At 40.7% G+C, this 22565-nt stretch overlaps 1 protein-coding gene across 1 annotated transcript in view; it reads right to left on the bottom strand.

Annotated features, from left to right (window-relative positions):
* Positions 1 to 12391: 12391 nt before the first annotated feature.
* c7h3orf70 (chromosome 7 C3orf70 homolog) overlaps positions 12392 to 22565 on the bottom strand; it is a 33138-nt gene continuing 22964 nt past the window's right edge. Inside the window, exon 2 of the mRNA XM_055638559.1 lies at positions 12392 to 13634. Within this exon, the coding sequence (XP_055494534.1) occupies positions 13042 to 13634 (593 nt within the window). The 3' untranslated portion in view covers positions 12392 to 13041. The remainder of the gene's footprint in view (positions 13635 to 22565) is intronic.

A 22565-nucleotide genomic window follows, 5' to 3' on the forward strand; every position in this document is an offset into this window, starting at 1 on the left:
CTTCCTCATCCACAGACCACAGTCTGTATGTATTGGTGGAAATGTGTCAGACTCGATAACAATCAGCACGGGAGCACCTCAAGGCTGCGTGCTCAGCCCCCTGCTGTACTCACTCTATACTCATGACTGCGTAGCCGGTCATAGTGCGAACTCTATCATCAAGTTCGCTGACGACACCACTGTTGTGGGACGTATCACCGATGGGGATGAGTCCGAGTATAGAAGAGAGATTGAGCAACTGTCCATATGGTGCCAGCACAATAACCTGGCCCTCAACACCAGCAAAACCTAGGAACTGATTGTGGACTTTGGAAGGAGTAGGATGGGGACCCACAGCCCCGTTTATATCAACGGGTCAATGGCTGAAAGGGTCAAGAGCTTCAAATTCCTGGGCGTGCACATCTCTGAAGATCTTTCCTGGTCCAAGAATACGGATGCAATTATCAAGAAAGCACATCAGCGCCTCTACTTCCTGAGAAGACTATGGAGAGTCGGTTTGTCAAGGAGGACTCTCTCTAACTTCTACAGGTGCACAGTAGAGAGCATGCTGACCGGTTGCATCGTAGCTTGGTTCGGCAACTTGAGCGCCCTGGAGAGGAAGAGACTACAAAAAGTAGTAAACACTGCCCAGTCCATCATCGGCTCTGACCTTCCTTCCATCGAGGGGATTTATCGAAGACGCTGCCTCAAAAAGGCTGAGAGTATCATCAAAGACCCACACCATCCTGGCCACACACTCATCTCCCTGCTACCTTCAGGTAGAAGGTACAGGAGCCTGAAGACTGCAACAACCAGGTTCAGGAACAGCTACTTCCCCACAGCCATCAGACTATTAAACCTGACTCGGCCAAAACTCTGAACATTAATAACCCATTATTTGTTATTTGCACTTTATCAGTTTATTTATTCATGTGTTCTGTAGTCAATGCCTATTATGTTCTGTGTGCTGAAGCAAAGCAAGAATTCCATTGTCCTATCAGGGACACATGACAATAAACTTGAACTTGAACTTGAGCAACAGAACTGATTTGTTCTCTCATTTGAAAGATGAAAGGTTATTGACCCAAAATGTTAACAAAGATTTTATTTTCGCAGTTGCTGTCTGATCCGCTGAGCATTTCCAACCATTTCCATTTTTCATTTACAATTACAGTACTAATTTCCAGGGTCTTCAACTACCAGTGAAAATAAAACATTTATAATTTTTCTTGACTCAGGAAATATAATGTCAGAAAACTTTCCTCTATGGTGTCCAGGAGTAAAATTGTGAACAAGCTGCTTTTTAGGTAATGATTTTCTTGTTGGTACACCAGTGAATAATTTTCCTACAGTGTTATATATTGAGTCCTGTATCTCAAGGTCACAAGGACATGTCATAGGGAATAGGAGTAGAATTAGGCCATTTGACCCATAATGTCTACTCCACCATTCAATCGTGGCTGATCAATCTCTCCCTCCTAACCCCATTCTCCGGCCTTCTCTCCGTAACCACTGACACCTGTACAAATCAAGAATCTATTGATCTGCCTTAAAAATATCCACTGAATTGGCCTCCACAGCCTTACAGTGGCAAAGAATTTCACAGATTCCCCACCCTCAGTTTCACTACAGAAATTTCACTACAGAAATTTCTCATCATCTCCTTCCTAAAAGAACATCCTTTATTCTTCATTCTAATGTTTTAAGAGACTGGAAATAATCTGGGATTCCATTCTTATGAGGTGATATTCATGAAGCTGTTCTCAGTTATGGGTTTTTTCTGTATGCCCAGTCCTGGGAGTGTGTCACTGCCAACATAGAGCTGGAAAATGCTGTTCTCTCTCCAGATGTTGGCATCCAGCCTTCCACGACTGACAATGCCTTCACATGAGCTAACTACAATTACAGCCCAGGGCCCAAGCTGCCTATGCTTTCCATGCCTTGAGATAGTTCCAAGCAGTGTAAGGGAGTGGTCTACCAGACAGATTGGGACCACAGCTTGGAGTGACTGAACCAGCAAGACTGGTCAGAAAGTCGGCATTGAAGGGAAATACAAAGAAGAGTTGCATCATTGTACAATTAATCACATACCTTAGGTTTTATCAATCAAAGATTAATGTTAGTGAACACATATGTGCAAATGCCTTGTAACCTTATCATTTCAATGAAATGTGTGGATGGGTTTGTTACACTCACCTCAAGACCACTTGGTCTCTAAGATGGCAACCTCCTGACAGATTGGTAATAATGACACAAGGAGCTGCAGTTCTCTCTTACTTAAAAACACACACACACACACACACACCTTTCATTTGGGGTGGATTATTGCATTTTACACACTATTATTAATTTGAATCTTTAACCTATTGTTACCTTTCTCCAGCCGTTGCTAGGGTCCTTTGTTATCTTTGCGCGGTGGTCCTCTGTAGTTGATGCTTCTTTGTGCCCCTACTACTGCCTGATACAGGTCTGTTGCTGGCCTCATTCCAACTCCTTGGTTATGAGCCAGCCCACATTCTGTTCAGTCATGTTTCGACTATCTGTTGCTATAATCATTGGAGCTCAACCGCATCCTTTATCTTGGTATGGTCATACTTTGTTTTTCTTCCCCTACGCAAAATCACAGAAGGAACTTGAAATTCACCCTCTCCAATGCGGAGGAAGTATTATCGGAGTAATCTGGCAGATGTGTATCAAATGCTGATATTCAATGAGCTTTAAAACCACTGTAGGATCATGTCATGTCGTACTCTGCGTGCTGTTTATTATTATAGACCTAGTTGTCCTGGCTCTTTAACAGGTAGGTCATGTTGCAGGGCCTTCTGCATGATTAGTGTGACATAGGCAGTAATGGCACCCTGATGGCGAAGTAATCAACGATAATTAGTGTGATAGTTGAAATAATCAGATAGCGGGATATGGCATTTGCTTGTATTTGCTGATCAGCGCACTATTATGCCAGTTAAAAACTAAAATGCTGATTGTGGTTGGATATGTGAAAACAATAAGCCATTACTGGGAGATGCAGTGTTCCATTGGAAGGCCAGCCTTCTTCAATGGAATTGCCATTTGTCTTGTAGTGCCCAATGTTGCAATTCCTGTTTAGTCGTCCAGAATGTCGTACATTTTTGATGTTGATGCATAAGATACCTGAGAAAGCCTCATGGCTTATGGTTTTCATTAACTCCATTCTTTGCACCTTTTAAATGGTTCCCAGTTTGGGCACCTGTCCTTAACTTGCAATGTCTAAAGGAGCCAAATTCCATACCAAGTCTTATACTCTACTGAGTCTTCCAGCAAGATATTCCTCATTACTCGTTGCTTCATCCATGCAACATGGCAAAATGTATGCTAGTGCTACAACTGAGTCTATCATTATTGTGTCCACATTGTCATAAATTTAAAGTATTGGTGTAAACCCTGGAGGGAGAAGTGGTGACTGGGATACCATGTTGCTCAGATGAAACTGGTATATGTTATATTCTTCCTTTATATTCAAGGCAAAAGCTCCTAAATTGTTTCACTAACATTAATTTTCATCAATGGATTTGGCCCATATTGATTCATCCACCCAGAATTAATCCATAGGTCCCCATTGAACTGTTCCAGGGTTAATGTTATTTTTTTACAGTATTCTGCCCTGGAATCCATTCAATCTATTGATTGTCGATTATGTGAAGAACTTTCACGTTAGCTCCAACATTTGGCATTTTTTGGTAAAAACTGTAGCCCGGTGTACATTTTCTAGATTGACCTTTATTTCCCAGCAACGTCCTCTCTCAAGTCTTTATAGCCCATTCCTTGTTAGTGTTGGGAATTAGCCTAGTGGACTTTCTATGAAAAATAGAGCAGTAATGTTGATTATTGTCAGGATCCCATTGACAGGCAGAGACTCAAATTATGTTACTATTTCTCCCAATAGGTCAAATTTTACCCATTTATTTCATTCATGCTTTTTCCAAGCATTGTCAAAGTGGGCCAAACATTATTATAGGTTACACAGAAAAGCTGGAGAAACTTGCAGCAGCATCTATGGAGCGAAGGAAATAGGCATTTCGGGCCGAAACCCTTCTTCATTCGGCCCGAAACGTTGCTATTTCCTTTCCATAGATGCTGCATTGTTTCTCCAGCTTTTCTGTGTAACCTTCGATTCTCCAGCATCTGCAAACATTATTACTTAGAAATTTGCCATTTCAATATATAGTCTGCACGAATCCTATGTGGATGAAAGAATTGGACATTTTATTAGAAACAAATAACATACATGAATTTATCATGTGCAAGTAAACCATATTAAGTGGCGGAAAAAACAAGTTGAAGATCAAAGATTGACAATATTTCCAAACATTCACAATCTATTCTTGGTCAAAAGATATCCTTTTCATGAGTGGTTCAGCAGTTTTTAAGACTTTCCCAAAATTCAGCATTAAAATTACTCTGTGCTGGAAATGTTCCTGGGTTTCATATAATATCTAACCGTTGGCTGAAAATGAAAGAATATTCCCATTTCAGTGTCTGCTTTTATAAATCTGACTTGGATTATGAGAATGGAAGTTTCTTTCAGAATCAGACTGTTTGGATATTGGAATATTAAGACTCGAGCATATTGAGCAGAAGAAAGCCACACTTTGCTCAAATTAATTTCCATCAGTGAAAATTTGATGGGAAAGTGACTCTTTCTCCAAAAGATCAATTATTAATTTATTATATAATATGCTTGTTATATTGTTGCTCCACATCTTAAAAGGGAACATTGGATGGGTAATATTATATCAACACAATTAATGCTGGAAAAGCCTAGTGGACCAAACTGGAAAGAAAAAAACAAGAAAACGTTTGAGGTTAGTGACATTTCATGAAATGGGGAACATTAAGAATAAACCAGTACTAAGATACAGAGGACTGAGAGAATGGAGGAGAAAACAAGGGGGAATGCTCTTGATAGGGTTGAGGGCAGGAGAGATGGGACAACAAACTGGATGGAGTCCCAGATAGTGAGATGGATTGGTAAACGGATTACCAAATAATAAAAGTTCAGTTTGAAAAAAAAAGAAAATAATTGTTATGTTCATTTGATCTCTCCTCATCAAAAGACAATACACAATAGGTGCAGGAGTAGGCCATTTGGCCCTTCGAGCCAGCACCACCAATCAATGTGATCATGGCTGATCATCCACAATCAGTACCCGGTTCCTGCCTTCTACCCATATCCCTTGACTCCACTATCTTTAAGACCTCTATCAAACTCTCTCTTCAAAGTATCCAGAGAACCGGCCTCCACTGCCCTCCAAGGCAGAGAATTCCACAGACTCACACCTCTCTGTGTGAAAAAATGTTTCCTCGTCTCCATTCTAAATGGCTTACCCCTTATTCTTATACTGTGGTCCCTGGTTCTAGACTCCCCCAACATTGGGAACATGTTTCCTGCCTCTAGCATGTCCAAACCCTTAATCATCTTATGTTTCAATAAGATACCCTCTCATCTTTCTAAATTCCAGAGTATACAAGCCCAGCCGCTCCATTCTCTCAGCATATGACAGTCCAGCCATCCTGGGAACTAACCTTGTGAACCAATGCTGTACTCTCTCAATATCAAGAATGTCCTTCCTCAAATTGGGGAACCAAAACTGCACACAATACTCCAGGTGTGGTCTCACTAGGGCCCTGTACAATTGCAGAAGGTCCTCTTTTCTCCTATACTCAACTCCTCTTGTTATGAAGACCAACATGCCATTCGCTTTCTTCACTGCCTGCTGTACCTGCATGCTTACTTTCATTGAGTGATGAACAAGGACCCCCAGATCCCATTGTACTTCCACTTTTCCCAACTTGACACCATTTAGATAATAATCTGCCTTCCTGTTTTTCCTATCAAAGTGGATAACCTCACATGTATCCACATTAAACTGCATCTGCATGTATCTGCCCATTCACCCAACCTGTCGAAGTCACCCTGCATCCTCATAGCATCCTCCTCACAGTATCAGTCTATCATGGGCTTTTTCAAGTGTTCTCACCCACCTTTTCCCTTTCATTGCCCTTTAAGATTTTTTTAACTCTTAAATGTTTTTCAATTTTGATGAAAATTCATTAATATGAATTATCCATAAAAACAGCTTGTCTTGCTGAGTATATTCCAGTATTTTCCATTTTTATTTCAGATTTCTAGAATTTGCAGTATTTTGTTTTCACATTGCTAATTTTCATCGTCAGTTGGTGGTGTTAGGTTGTTGGCAGCTCGAGTGAATATTTCTTCACAGGAATGAGTGGGTACGAGTGAAGACAGATACAGGAACAGGAAATATACCACCTGAAGTCTTTTACAACACTGGTCAAATGGGTTAGTCCATGATTTTTTTTCATGACAGGAATGCTTGGCACATTTGAGTGTATGAGTAAAATGGAGAAGATTAAAAGTAGGAATGTTTTATCACCATGTGAAAACCAAATTAAGCCTGGAACATTGAGTGAACATTGAGTTTTAGGAGTGATTCAGATAACCCCATTGCTACTAATTATTTATAAATATTTTCAGCAAGATATTTCTTATACTTTTGAGAGATGATGACAAATATTTTGTGGCCTGGGTAAAATAAAGTTGATGTGACAATAGCTTAAAGATGAAATGCAAGGCAATTTTATATACAAAATACGAAAGGTTGCCTGGAACATGCTGCCAGCGTTGGTGGTGCCGACAAATATGATAGAGGCATTTAAGAGGCCTTCAGATAGGCACATGGATGTGCATGGAATGGAGGGAAATGGGTTATGTGCAAGAAGATGATATTGGTTTATCTTAGCATTATGTCGACAGATACATTATAGGCCAAAGGACCTGTTCCTGTGCTGTACTTTTCTATGTTGTATGTGTTCTACAAGGCTGACATGAATTATAATAAACGACTACACAATCATCTATTGAAACTAGCACAAAACATTTCTGTGCCTTGATCTTAGATAATATCTTAGGTACTTGTTTAGGTTAATGACTTTTAGCACTATGACAGGAAAAGCTTGTCACTTTCAGATTTAGGAATCATTAAATCCATATTAATAAATGGAAAGCAAAATATCAATGATCAGAGAATTGTTGCAAAACTTGTAAACTGCAAAAACAGTGCAAAGATTAGTAAACTTGGAAGTATCTAATTTAGTCATTCAGAATGTCCAATTTTACTTGTTGATGAGAGTTCCTTAGGTTTCCTCTTTCTATATAAGGATCAAACCAAAACTATTTCAGTCATGAAACTTTTTCCTTAAAGGGTGCAAAAGATCAAATAATGTACTTATAGTGTTGAAATAGTTCTACAAGTATCAGACAAATGCATAAGTTCAGTATAGTCAGTATGATGAGCTGAGGATCTTGGAAATTTTTTTTTGCATGATTACTGGTGGTCTAGTTTAATTTGCCTTTCAGTGGCTTTGATAGCATCTCCAGTACAGGTACTGCAGAGGGAACGGAAAGTTTTTATATGTCAATTCTTTTGTCATTTGGTGGCATATTTAGGAATTAATCTGTTGTAAATGCATGGTAATAGAATATAATCTACAAGCTTCTTTAAAAAAAAAAGCATTTATATGGATAATGTTACCATTGTCTTATGTGTTTTTGCTATGCTGCTGACAGAAGGGTTCTTTATTTCTACTTATGCTTTGAATCTTTATCCAACAGGGTCTCTGGTAAACTCTAAGCTAATTCAATTTCCATTTTAATTAAATGAATATTTGCTTATTTTTGAAAATCAGTGTTGTTATTACTTATATCTAAACACCATGACCAATAATGATAGCAAAATGAGTACATCCGCTATCAAAAAGGCACGTGGGAATGATTTTGTGTTGGAAAAAATACCCAACCATAAGGAAATTGATTGTACAAATTGGAAAATAGTTCTCTGGTGCAAAGATAAGTATTTAAATTGGGAATCCGTGCTCAAATGTTAAATTCCAAATTGAAAAAGATTTATGGTCACTTCTACATTTAATGATTTAAGAATTGGCTATGTTCTGAATCATGGTCCTGTTTGCAAACCATTTTTCTTTCTTGTCCTCGCCCCCTCTTTAAATGCCTGTCCTCTCCTCTCATGAAGATATTAATTTGTTTACTAAGCTATGTTTCCATGCGGAAATGCCAACTAAACATTCTTCATATGTATTATTAATAGCATCAACAAGCTGTTCAGATGCTCGTGCAGGCAAAGCCTAATTTGAACTTATCTCTTCAATATAACCCCAGATTCTGCCTACAGGCATCATCTGTGTGACAAACGTGGTTTCATTTTCTTCCCAACTGAAACTGAAGTGTAAGGGTCACACACAGTGAAATAATGCAGTCACCCATGTATTGTGTTAGATCATACCTCCCCTTGACTATTCCAAGGACGAATATTGTCAGGCTCCCGTAACTGGGTTAATTGTACCAGTGACTTTAAGCTTTTGTTTAATGTAGCGTTACATCATACAAACAGGCCCTTTGGCCCGCCGAGTCCATGCCAACCAGCGATCATCCATAAATTGATTCTGGAGAGCTGGACAGTATCTGTGTGGCTGTCGTGCTGATCGGGATTGAAGTGCATGGTAGATGCTCTACTGGGGTCATAGGCTGATAAATATATCTACCTGAAAGAGGTCAAAATAATTGTTAATGTTAAGAATGCAAGGGAGTTTGAAAGTAAATTTCAGAAGATTATTCCTAATTACTTTATCCGAGTTAGATAATATAAACTTTGAAACAAATTACTGCATAACAAAAGCATAATGATAATTTTTTCATGTTAGCATCTCATTTATAACCCATTTCTAAAGTTGAGTATTTTATTTTGGGATTACTATGTGTTGTTTAATTTATCCTCTTTACTAAATTGTGTATCATTCTGGTTGCAAGTTATTTAATGAACATTTATGTTGTCCTACCTTTATTGCTTCCATTAGACTGGATGTGGGAAACAATAGGAATGGAATCATTGAAAATGCCAGTTTATTAAAATGTACCTCTCTAAAGTCGGATTTTGTAGAAGTTGTAACAACCTGTACCGTATTTCCCGGCAATGAAGACGCTAATTTTTCTCCCAAAAATAAAGCACGAAAATTTACCTGCGTCTCGGAGGCCGAAGGTTAGGTTGTTAGCAAAGAAAGATAGACTTCGTTATCCCTCAGTATAGTCACATCAAAAATGATGTTGCTGTACTGAGGGATAGCCAAGTCTATCCCTCATTGCTAGCAGCTGATGGGAAGTGAAACAGTAAAATGACGGCACTGCTGGGGGGAGAGAGTTCCTTTCACAGCGTGTGGGGAGTCTGGCCCGGGTCAGCATGGCCTGGACTGCACAAATTGGCTGGACTTAGAGCTTGGTCTTCGAATATGTACAAACATCAAGATTGTCTGTGCTTGCCTGCAGAGGTTGGGATGGTCTTGCTCCTGGAGCGGATCAGATGGCTGAACAGTTTTCTATAGGTCCAGTAGAATCATAGAGTCATACAGCATAGAACAAGCTCATTGCCCTATCTTATCCATGCCGACCAAGATATCCCATCTAAGATGGGCCCCTAATCACACATTTGGCCAATTTCCCTCTCAAACCTTTCCTATCCATGTACCTGTCCAAGTGCCTCTAAAAACCCATTTTAGTGCTTGCCTCAACTACTTCCACTGACAGCTCATTCCATATACCCAACACCTTCTGAGTTAAAATGGTGCCCCTTAGGTTCCTATTAAATCTTGCCCTTCGCACTGCAAACCTATATGCTAGTTCTTGATACCCCTACCCTGGTAAAAGACTCTGTGCATTCTGCAGATTAATTCCATTCTTGTCACACAATGCCCCTAGATATACAGAATCTAGGCTACGAGAAGGGGATCACAACATTTTTCTTGCAAATTCAATGATCTTTTGTAAGCACCAGCCATCTTATGGATGGCCTTTACCGTTCCATCCTATCATTGCCTTTCAAAATCTTTTAAACCTTGATTAACTTTCCTCAGCTGTTCTGCTCTAAGAGAATCTCTATACTTAAACTCTCTCCTTATCACCTGCTTTTAATCTCTGGCATTTACAATCTATATGGATTAAATGTTATTTTTTATAATAGAATATTAGAAACTTCATACTCTTACTCACACTTTATCTTGTACATACTTGCTCCTAAATGTTGCGCTACATTGTGCTCTTTTAATTTATGCCCCAGCAATTAAACCCAAACGCTACACAAAAGTGGTGCTTATAACCCAAGCTTATTGGTAATGATGATGTTGACTTTTTTCTAATGTTAACATAATTCTGCTTTTGACTACATTAGATGTAACCAAATATAGCTAGTTCTGCTATAATACAATAGTTGCATTCCTATGAAACCTTGTGTGTTACAGATCACCAGGGGAAAGGGGGCGGGGCTAGTTTCATATTCACAATAACAAAACTTTTCTTTGCAGGATTTTCAAAAATAATAGCCTTTTTAATAACTCCAAGTTTATTTTTGTTACTGCAAGTTAAAAATACTAAATGTTGCATGTTATATTGTTGAATGGAACAAAAGAGGGTTGCAGTAGAATAGCTAGAAAACTATCTAAATCAAAGAGAATAGAGCAGAGGTATGGGGAGGGGAAAGGTTCTTCCTCATGCCTGGGATCAGGAGGAATGTGGTGAGGAGTTCCAGAAAACCTGGAACCATGACCCTTGCTGCCAGGGAAGCAGAGGGGGATGAGTGGATAGGAGGATGTGGGAGGGTATATCATCATGGATTGCCACAATTTGACCTATACCCTCTTATCGCTGCTTCCATTGGGCAAGAGGTACTGAAGCCTGAAGTCCCAAACCGACAGGTACAGGAACAGCTACTTTCCTACAACCAGCTTCTTGACAATGTGACACTATTGGACCACCACTTCCACTACATTTATTTTCTAATTGTGTTTTTTCATCAATACCTTGTTTGCACAGTTATTTTCTTTTTATTATCTTGCAGTTTCTGTGTGATTTATGTGTAATTTATGTTTAATTTATATTTTTGTTGTTGTCTCTATCTGCCTGTGATGTTACTGCAAACCAGAATTTAATTACACCTGTCCCACACCATACCTGTGTATATGATGATTATGAATGGCAATTTATGATAATGATAATGATAATTATGGCAGAATTAGGCCATTCAGCCCATCAAGTCTACGCCGCCTTTCAATCATGGCTGATCTATCTCCCCCTCCTAACCCTATTCTACTACCTTCTCCCCATAACCCATACCAATCAAGAATCTATTCATCTCCACCTTAAAAATATCGATTAACTTTGCCTCTACAGCCTTCAGTGCCAATGATTTCCACAGATTCACCACCCTAAAGAAATTCTTCCTCATTCCTTCCTAAAGGAATGTCCTTTAATTCTGAGGCTATGACCTCTGGTCCTAGACTCTCCCACTAGTGGGAGACATCCTCTCCACATCCACTCTATCCAGGCCTTTCGCTTGACTATGAGAGGCAGATTGAATTGTAGCATTTAAAAGAGTGTAAACAAATAAGAGATAAATTGGCAAAACGTTTGGCAAAGTGGACGAGGGAGTTATACTGGCTGAACTGCTCTTGGATAGCACTGGTTCAGCGTTGAGGCCAGATTACCTTCTTTTGTGCCGCAGACATTGAGCGATCGGTGACATCTCTCAAACTGAATGAACATAAAAGCTTACATCATCGCCTACAATGTCTACCAATACATTGCAATTATGATTAATCAATGCCATTATTTGCAACATTTGTTTGTGACACTGTGGCAAATTTTCCATTTACTGAACTTAATTTCACTTTAACTCAGTTGGCAAACAGGAATTGTTATTCTTTATCCACATGAACAAAGCATATTAGTTGAATGTTGCATTAGTCAATTATTCAATGCTTCCCAAATCAAGGGACTAAAAATACATTTAGCAAAAGTCTTCTTTCATTTTACATTGTTTACAAAGTCCCCTTTAATTGTGCACAATTTTCTTCCTCGAATTATAGGCACACTCAAGCTGATCCTTTTACTGTTGACTGAGGAAATCCTGAGCCACGTGTATATTTTAGCAATGTATAATACAAAACAGCACATGGCAAGTCAAATAATGTAACAGCGGTAGACACAAAATGCTGGAGTAACTCAGCGAGACAGGCAGCATCTCTGGAGAGAAGGAATGGGTGACATTTCGGATCGAGACCCTTCTTCAGACTCTGGACCCGAAACGTCACCCATTCCTTCTCTCCAGAGATGCCGCCTGTCCCGCTGAATTACTCCAGCATTTTGTGTCTACCTTCGATTCCTACACAATGTAACAATGGTATCTATCCTAACAATATAAACATCAATAAAAATAATTGCCATTTAATATTGTGATCATGACAGTGCATATTTCACAAAGTAACTCAAAAAAATTCAGCATTATAACGCAACTCATTCAGCATTATATCTACAAATTATTGGATTGAAGGAATTCGTTTGACCTGTCATGTGATTTATTCCATGGCTTGTCACTGACAAAAGTTTAGGCCCAAGGCCCCAATGCCTTTTCCAGACCTGTGACTTAGGAGAAGGTGCTGAATTTTTCTTAATGCCCTTTTTGCTTAATGCTTTCCATAATTGGCATGATCCTGACATAATGTACACCATGTACTTGTGTTTATCCTCTTCTCCCTTTTCCCCTGACCCCTAACACCTTTCAGGAGTGAAACATAGTCTGCTCTAGAAGTGGTGCTGTGATGCTTAAATTATGATATTGCAAAGCCATGGATAAAAGGTTTCCAGCTTTGTTGTGCTTGGTTGGTTCAGAAGTCTTCACCCCTTTGGTCTTTCCACAGTCTAAAATTCTCGGCTGGAAATGCAATCACTGATCTAACATCTACATGCATTTTGTTTTATTTAATTGTCTGCTTTATAACTTTGAAAGCTTTAAACAGTTCCTGTGATTTAATTACTCAAAAAGGTGATTATGAAATACTGAGTAGATCTTCACGTTATCTTGGAATTTGTAAACTTCAGTTGAATTTGATTCTTCCGGAATGAACAGAATTACCAGAAAATTCCTCCCCTGTTGCTTCAATTCAGACAGTTGTTTCGATTTTTTCTATGATTTCCATGTTGGATTGAGAAGGAGAAAGCAAAGCACAATCATCCTGATCCCACTGACTCTCTGGAGTGGAGTCATCATCTGAGCTCAGTTCATCTTCATCCTCATCCTCCTCCGTGTCGTCATCACACGATTCCGTGTAGTGGAGCCCTAAAGCATTTATCCCCGAATCCTCAGAGGCAGACGGCGAAGAGCATTGGTTCATTTGTGGTGCTGGCATCTTGTCTGCCATAGTTGGCCCCTTTGAACAGACTGAAGTAGTCTGACTAAAGTTATCTCCAACCTTTGGGTCATGCACAACAGGAGCTGGTTGAGCCTGACGCTGAACATAGCACATCTTCCCATTAATCCTTTTGACTCGATAGCTGTCAACAAATAGTTTGGAAATAGTGCAGTATCTTGGTGCGTCGGGTGTGAATGGAGGACTGAGGAAAGAAGAAGTCTTTAGAAAACGTTCCATCAACGAGATGGAGAGCTGGACAGTATCTGTGTGGCTGTTCGTGCTGATCGGGATTGAAGTGCATGGTAGATGCTCTACTGGGGTCATAGGCTGATAAATATATCTACCTGAAAAAGATCAAAATAATTGTTAATGTTAAAAATGCAAGGGAGTTTGAAAGTAAATTTCAGAAGATTATTACTAATTACTTTATCCGAGTTAGATAATATAAACTTTGAAACAAATTATTGCATAACAAAAGCATAATGATAATTTTTTCATGTTAACATCCCATTTATAACCCATTTCTAAAGTCGAGTATTTTATTTTGGGATTACTATGTGTTGTTTAATTTATCCTCTTTACTAAATTGTGCATCATTCTGGTTGCAAGTTATTTAATGAACATTTATGTTGTTCTTCCTTTATTGTTTCCATTGGACTGGATGTGGGAAACAATAGAAATTGAATAATTGAAAATGCCAGTTTATTAAAATGTACCTCTCTAAAGTCGGATTTTGTAGAAGTTGTAACAACCTGTACCGTATTTCCCGGCAACGAAGACGCAAATTTTTACCCAAAAATAAGGCACGGGAAGTAGCTTGGGTGGCTGCGAGCAGCCGCCGGGACCGGACAGAGGAACCGGCCGCCACCTCAGTGCCTTCTGCCGGCCCGCTTACCTCTGGCAGGGCTCTCCGTCTGACCACCTCGCTCCTGCCGCTCGCCCACCTCACCCATGTCAGCTGCTTCTTGCAAATCCTTAAATTCCGACTGCCGCCGGGAACAGGACATGGCCTCGCTTGCTGCGCTGGGTGACACTGCATGCCATTCACTGCCCGGTCTGTGTCTTTCAATGTAAATTTGCATGGGGACATGCTTTGGAGGTGTGTGGCGGTTGTCGGTCAAGTGAGAATAACAGAGAGAATAAGAATGCTGATGCAAGCAGTTGGTATTAGTTTTGAAATTCTCGTTATCCCTATATTTGACCCGCTCGGAGACCAGACAGCGGAGCGGGTCAGCGGGCAATGGATAACACAGTGGGCGGTGGAGCTTACTCCTGTATTAGCGCGAGTAACCCCAATTGGTCCCTTGAACTAGTATTGTCATTCAACAAGATCACAACTGATTCAACGTCATGGTGTGCTCCCATTTTTCCCACCAGCTCTCCAATTACCATCACCCTCCACCCCCAACCCATTTGTCAGTCAGAATGGAGGAGATCTGGAAGCCTTGGGCAAATTGAATTGTTACTTTCTTTATTTTTATTTGTTTTTTGGGGGGTTTTTGAGCATGGGAAATTCTATGTCCCGCCAGCCTTTTTCCAAAATTTTGCAATTCAAAATGTTGGTGCGTCTTATACGCAGATGCGTCTTCATTGCTGGGAAATATGGGTAATTTTGTATCTTTGTAGTTTCACAGACACTGGGCAGCTTCTGAGTTCCTTATCATTTGGAGTTCTGCAGGAATCTCTAAGCCACTCCTTGCCAACTGAAGTCCCCACTAGGTCCAAGCCATGAGAGGGACTCCACTCAACCATCTGAGTTAAGGCAATAATATTTGAACATTTTGCAAAAACCTCAGCAGATGTAATAGTTGGAGTAATAATTTCATGCACAATGTGAGGGATTGTAGTATCAAAAGAGATCATCGAAGGTTTCGCCCTTCAATTACTTGTTAATTTATTGTCATTAGCATTATATGTTCAGAACTTAGAGCTTAGAGATACAATGTGGAAGCACGACTTTCATCCCACCAAGGCCACGCTGACCATCAATCAACTGCATGTCCTACACACTAGGGATAATTTACAGAAGCTAATTAACCTACACACCTGCACGTCTTTGGAATGTGGTAGGAAACCAGAGTTCTGGAGAAAAGTCACAGTGAGAATGTATATAAACTCCACACAGACAGCACTGTAGTGAGGATCTAAACCAGGTCTCTCTCACTGTGAGACAGCAGCTCCACTGCTGCACCTATATGCTGTCCTTTAACTGAAGGTGGGGAAAGATGGAGTGAGGATGGTGGTGTGCAAATAGCAGCACCAAGTTTGTAATATTTGTAAGTGTTTATAAAATGCCACTGTTTATAAAATTTGAGCAATCACTCAAGTGTTATAATTGTTTTAGGGAGCAAGATTAAACATATCAGTTTTTTAGAAAATGATAGCACCAATAGGGAAAGTTCATGAGGGCAAGACACCCATCTTAATTTCAAAACAGTAGTTTCACTAATTCATCTCTCTAATATATTCCACTATCATCAAAGATTGCCCACCATCCGGCCCATGCTCTCTTCTTACTGCTATCATCGGGCAAGAGATACAGAAGCCCAAAGTCCCACACCACCAGGTTTAGGAACAACTATTTTCCTACAATCATCAGGTTCCTGAACTCACCTTCACAACCTTAATCCTATCTTGGCAACGGAACATTTTTTGAACTACCGTGGACTTATTTCTATTGCACTAAAGTTTTTTTCCCAGTATTTTTTCACTATCTTGTATAATATTTGTATATTTATATTTTTGTGTGTTGTCTGAGTCTATGTGCCTATGATGCTACGACAAGCAAGTTTTTCTTTATACGTGTACCTCAATGTACTTGCGCGAATGACAATAAACGCAAATTTTCCCTCTTCAGGAGCTGGTACCTTGAGTTCAACTTCATTTCACACTGTCCAATTTAATGCTCTAACTGTGTCTATTTTTTCACTATGGTGAAGAACTCTTGATGGACTACCTTTCCTTGCTGTAACGTGCCTCAGTGTCAAACAATAAGAATAACAGGAAAAATATTTTTCCCAAAATATTCAGGTTGCACGGATTATTATTATTGAATTTTATAGACAGAGAGACAACGAGGGAGGGGAGGAGGAGGAAGGTGTTTGTAGAAGTTACCTAAAATTGGCAAATTCATACCATAGGGTTATCAGTTGCCTAAGCAAAATATTAAATGCTGATCCGATTGACGTGTGGCCTGACTCTGCAATGGAGGAGGCCCAGGAAAAAAAGGTCTGTATGGGAATGGGAAGGAGAGTTAAAGTGGTTAGCAACCCGGAGATCCAGTAGGCCTTGGTGCATTGTGAGGTCTTGTAGAGCTATGGTCAGGACGCCAAGCTCTGAGCAGATACTAGAAGATATTAATTAGAACTACCCATCCAGTGCAGTACAGGGTACTGCATTTCAGTGCTTGAGCCCCAGGTTTAATCTTGACTATGGGTGCTGTCCGTACGGAGTTTATACATTCTCCCTGTGACTGCGTGGGTTTTCTCTGGGTGATCCAGTTACCTCCCACACTCCAAAGATGCACAGATTTATAGATTAATTGGCTTTGTTAAAAATTGTAAATTGTCCCTAGTATGTTGGATAGTGCTAGTGTACAGGGTGATAGCTGGTCAGCGCGGACTCATTGGGTTGAAGGGTCTGCTTCCTTGCTGTGTCTCTAATGTCTAATGTCAGTGTAACATCTTGAAGCACTACCTCTCATGAACATGATTGATTTTTATGTGCAAGCAAATCAGGGTTATAGAACCATGGTGGAAATATGGTTAGAAAAGTTCAATAGTTGGCATTTCAATAGAAAAGCTAATTGAGTAGAGGATCTCACCAGAGTGAATGGATGACCCCTTTCTTTTCTTATGCAAGTTATTTTCACATACGCTATTCTTTCAGAATGCATTCACATCCTAAAGATTGTTGTGTATATTTACAATGTACTGTTTCTGAGATACCCTCAGATCAAAGACCCATTATTTTTCATAACACCTCCACGGATCACAGATATATGGCTGATCACAAATATATCTCCGACCAATGCTTTATAGCCAGCCCCCTCCTTAACATCCCTACCACTTCAATTTTGGATACCTTGCACTCTGCATATCTCCAGCATTTTTTTGGTTTTATTCCCTCTTTAGACAATGTGGATTTATTTAATCCTTTCAAACAGGACTGGTGAATAGAAACATAGAAACATAGAAATTAGGTGCAGGAGTAGGCCATTTGGCCCTTCGAGCCTGCACCGCCATTCAATATGATCATGGCTGATCATCCAACTCAGTATCCCGTACCTGCCTTCTCTCCATACCCTCTGATCCCCTTAGCCACAAGGGCCACATCTAACTCCCTCTTAAATATAGCCAATGAACTGGCCTCAACTACCCTCTGCGGCAGAGAGTTCCAGAGATTCACCACTCTCTGTGTGAAAAAAGTTCTTCTCATCTCGGTTTTAAAGGCTTTCCCCTTTATCCTTAAGCTGTGACCCCTTGTCCTTGACTGCCCCAACATCGGGAACAATCTTCCTGCATCTAGCCTGTCCAACCCCTTAAGAATTTTGTAAGTTTCTATAAGATCCCCTCTCAATCTTCTAAATTCTAGAGAGTATAAACCAAGTCTATCCAGTCTTTCTTCATAAGACAGTCCTGACATCCCATCCAGGATGAATCTAGTAGCGTGGATAGGGGAGAACCAGTGGATGTGGTGTATCTGCACTTCCAGAAGGCTTTCGACATGGTCCCACATAAGAAATTGTATACAAACTTCCTCAGTATTGATGTGGATAGAGAACTGGCTGGCAAACAGGAACAAAGAGTGTGGAGTAAACGGGTCCTTTTCACAATGCAGGCAGTGACTACCCCAAGGCTCAGTACTCAAATCCCCCAGCTATTTACAATAAATATTAATGATCTGGATGAGGGAATTGAAGGCAATATCTCCAAGTTTGCGGATGACACTAAGCTGGGGGGCAGTGTTAGCTGTGAGGAGGATGCTAGGAGACTGCAGGGTGACTTGGATAGGCTGGGTGAGTGGGCAAATGTTCGGCAGATGCAGTATAATGTGGATAAATGTGAGGTTATCCATTTTGGTGGCAAAAACAGGAAAGCAGACTATTATCTAAATGGTGGCCGATTGGGAAAGGGGGAGATGCAGCGACACCTGGGTGTCATGGTACACCAGTCATTGAAAGTAGGCATGCAGGTGCAGCAGGCAGTGAAGAAAGCGAATGGTATGTTAGCTCTCATAGCAAAAGGATTTGAGTATAGGAGCAGGGAGGTTCTACTGCAGTTGTACAGGGTCTTGGTGAGACCATCCCTGGAGTATTGCGTACAGTGTTCGTCTCCAAACTGAGGAAGGACATTATTGCCATAGTTGGAGTGCAGAGACGGTTCACCAGACTGATTCCTGGGATGTCAGGACTGTCTTATGAAGAAAGACTGGATAGACTTGTTTTATACTCTCTAGAATTTAGAAGATTGAGAGGGGATCTTATAGAAACTTACAAAATTCTTAAGGGGTTGGACAGGCTAGATGCAGGAAGATTGTTCCCGATGTTGGGGAAGTCCAGGACAAGGGGTCACAGCTTAAGGATAAAGGGGAAAGCCTTTAAAACCGAGATGAGAAGAACTTTTTTCACGCAGAGAGTGGTGAATCTCTGGAACTCTCTGCCACAGAGGGTAGTTGAGGCCTTCATTGGCTATATTTAAGAGGGAGTTAGATGTGGCCCTTGTGGCTAAGGGGATCAGGGGGTATGGAGAGAAGGCAGGTACGGGATACTGAGTTGGATGATCAGCCATGATCATATTGAATGGCGGTGCAGGCTCGAAGGGCCGAATGGCCTACTCCTGCACCTAATTTCTATGTTTCTATGTTAAAAATGCATCAGCATTGGACATTGTTGTCTGTCCTCCAGAAATATAATGGGCAGAAAATACAACGGGCCTCAACAGACGAAGACACCACTGGCATTGGTGGTATCTTTAATTTCAGGTTTATCTAAAGAACTGAATTTGTGGCCATTGGAGGTATAAACATTATTGAGAGAACTGCAAAGAGGGGGAGAGATGGGATTGAAATCAACATGAGAACATGGAGACTGACCTCAGCAGAGAGGAGCTAGTGGAATGAGATTGTGCAAACTGTGAAACAGGGATCAACAGTTTCTCCCTCAAGCTTCCCCAGATACTCTGTTTGTCAGTGTCACTCAGTGTCACTCAGAAGAGAAGATGACTTATTTATATCTCTCCGCAGAAAACTAATGGAATGTTGGCCTTCATAACAAGAGGATTTCAGTATAGGAGTAAAGAGGTTCTTATGCAGTTATATAGGGCTCTGGTGAGACCACATCTAGAGTATTGCGTACAGTTTTGGTCACCTAATTTGAGGAAGGACATCCTTGTGATTGAGGCAGTAGGTTCACGAGCGGTCTGAAGAAGGGTTTCGGCCTGAAACGTCGCCTATTTCCTTCGCTCCATAGATGCTGCTGCACCCGCTGAGTTTCTCCAGCAATTTTGTGTACCTTCGATCTTCCAGCATCTGCAGTTCCTTCTTGAACAGGTTCACGAGATTGATCCCTGGGATGGCGGGACTGTCATATGAGGAAAGATTGAAATGACTAGGCTTGTATTCACTGGATGAGCGGGGATCTTATAGAAACATATAAAATTATAAAAGGACTGGACAAGCTAGATGCAGGAAAAATGTTCCCAATGTTGGGCGAGTCCAGAACCAGGGGCCACAGTCTCAGAGTAAAGGGGAGGCCATTTAAGACTGAGGTGGGAAAAACCGTTTTCACCCAGAGAGTTGTGAATTTATGGAATTCCCTGCCACAGAAGGCAGTGGAGGCCAAGTCACTGGATGGATTTAACAGAGAGTTAGATAGAGCTCTAGGGGCTAGTGGAATCAAGGGATATGGGGAGAAGGCAGGCACGGGTTATTGATAGGGGATGATCAGCCATGATCACAATGAATGGCGGTGCTGGCTCGAAGGGCCGAATGGCCTCCTCCTGCACCTATTTTCTATGTTTCTATGTTTCTATGAATCAGTCTGGTGAACCTTCTCTGCACTCCCTCTATGGCAATAATGTCCTTCCTCAGATTTGGAGACCAAAACTGTATGCAATACTCCAGGTGTGGTCTCACCAAGACCCTGTACAACTGCAGTAGAACCTCCCTGCTCCTATACTCAAATCCTTTTGCTATGAAAGCTAACATACCATCCGCTTTCTTCACTGCCTGCTGCACCTGCATGCCTACTTTCAATGACTGGTGTACCAAGACACCCAGGTCTCGCTGCATCTCCCCTTTTCCTAGTCGGCCACCATTTAGATAATAGTCTGCTTTCATGTTTTTGCCACCAAAATGGATAACCTCACATTTATCCACATTATACTGCAATTGTTGGATACTTCCTTCCTTCAGGAGACCTCAACCTAAATGCCATAATGTTTTCCCATTCTCCACAGCGAACAGGCACCACAAATATACAGCCAGAAATTCACACAACACAGGGACAGATGTTTTAGACACCTTGACCATGCCAATCACCACATGCATATTTACACTAATCTCATTTATCAATTCGTGGCCCGTCGCCTTCTATATTTTGGTCATTCACGGGCTTGCCTAGATACTTGTCAAATGTTCAGAAGGTCCCTGCCTCTACGACTCACTTTGGCAGTTCAATCACATCAATACCACAAATGGCCTTGACCTGAATATTAACCCTGTTTGTTATTCATTTGGTACAACTCAATGCCCCATTTCTTCAGCATTTTATGTGTTATACCTCCTTATGGAAGCTCAGAGGAAGACACTCGAGATTGTACATTCAGCAAATTGACATCATTTGAAATTTCTCTGGGCATGGTGCGTATTTTTAATTCCACATCCCTTTTAAAGTTTCTTGAAGATTAAATGCTCTAATAGATAAGGGCAATGAGAGCCTTTTCTTGTGATATACAATTCCTCTTTGAGCTAAATTCTGGACATGTGCCTCTCTACAATTAATATAATTAGGGGGGAATTAAACCCCAGCAAACAGAGCATACAGCCATCATTACACTTAGATTTATACGGACGCCCGATGATATTATGGAACTGCAGATGCTGCTTTACAAACAAAAAAGCACAAAGTGCTGGAGTAACTGAGCAGCTCAGACAGCACCTCAGGAAGACATGGACGGGCGACATTTCGAGTTGGGACCTTTCTTCAAATCAATGTCTTCCAGAGATGCTGCCTGACCTGTTGAGTTACTCCAGGACTTTGTGCTTTTTTATTTGTAAAGCAGCATCTGCAGTTCCTTGTGCCTACATAATATCATCGGGCGTCCGTATAAATCTAAGTGTAATGCTGGCTGTGTGCTCTGTCTGCTGGGGGAGAAGATGGGGAAGGAAAAGATGATGACTCAAACCAAAAGCTCAAACTTGCAGTTATTTTCAGCTTCAGCTTCTCTTTTGAAAACTTTTTGAAAATTTCAATGCAGCTGTTTCTTTTAGTTTCATTTCCTTTGTGGTGAAGCTATGCAAGGAATCAGTAAATCAGTCCGACTGACTACAGGCATAGTTCTCTTCCTGCTTCTCCTGCCTGACTGCATATTGAAGCTCCATGTCATGGCTGTTTATAGCCAAGCATCAATTCTGAAAAGACCAAACATAAAGATGTTTTTTGTTTTGGTGAAAAATGCAGAAGACAGGCATGTCAATTGAGTGATACTGCTTGGTAAAATTGAAGGGTTATGTTGGAACAGCACGGACTGGATCAGTAAGTGCATACAGCGCCCTCCATAATATTTGGGACAAAGAACATCATTTATTTATTTGCCTCTGTACTCCACATTTTCCAACTTGTAATAGAAAAAAATCACATGTGGTTAAACTGCACATTGTCAGATTTTATTAAAAGGTATTTTAATAAAAAGTGGATGGTAAAATAAATTAGGTCCTGGGATTCATTAAAAGTTGCATGGATTGTAAAATTGGAGTCCAGGTCCAGTCACCACAGTTTGGAAGTGTGTGAATGTCTGAGAGGAAATATGGTTCCAGGAATGAAGGAACTTAAGCACATGGTTAGATGAGAGGACAAACAATAACAGGTCCTTCTGGCTAAGGGGATCAGGGGGTCTGGAGAGAAGGCAGGTACGGGATACTGAGTTGGATGATCAGCCATGATCATATTGAATGGCGGTGCAAGCTCGAAGGGCCGAATGGCCTACTCCTGCACCTAATTTCTATGTTTCTATGTTTCTAAAAGGAGATTTCATGTGCATTATTAGGACTTATTT

Source organism: Leucoraja erinacea, chromosome 7 (genome assembly GCF_028641065.1).
Source record: "Leucoraja erinacea ecotype New England chromosome 7, Leri_hhj_1, whole genome shotgun sequence".
Classification (NCBI taxonomy): domain Eukaryota; kingdom Metazoa; phylum Chordata; class Chondrichthyes; order Rajiformes; family Rajidae; genus Leucoraja; species Leucoraja erinaceus.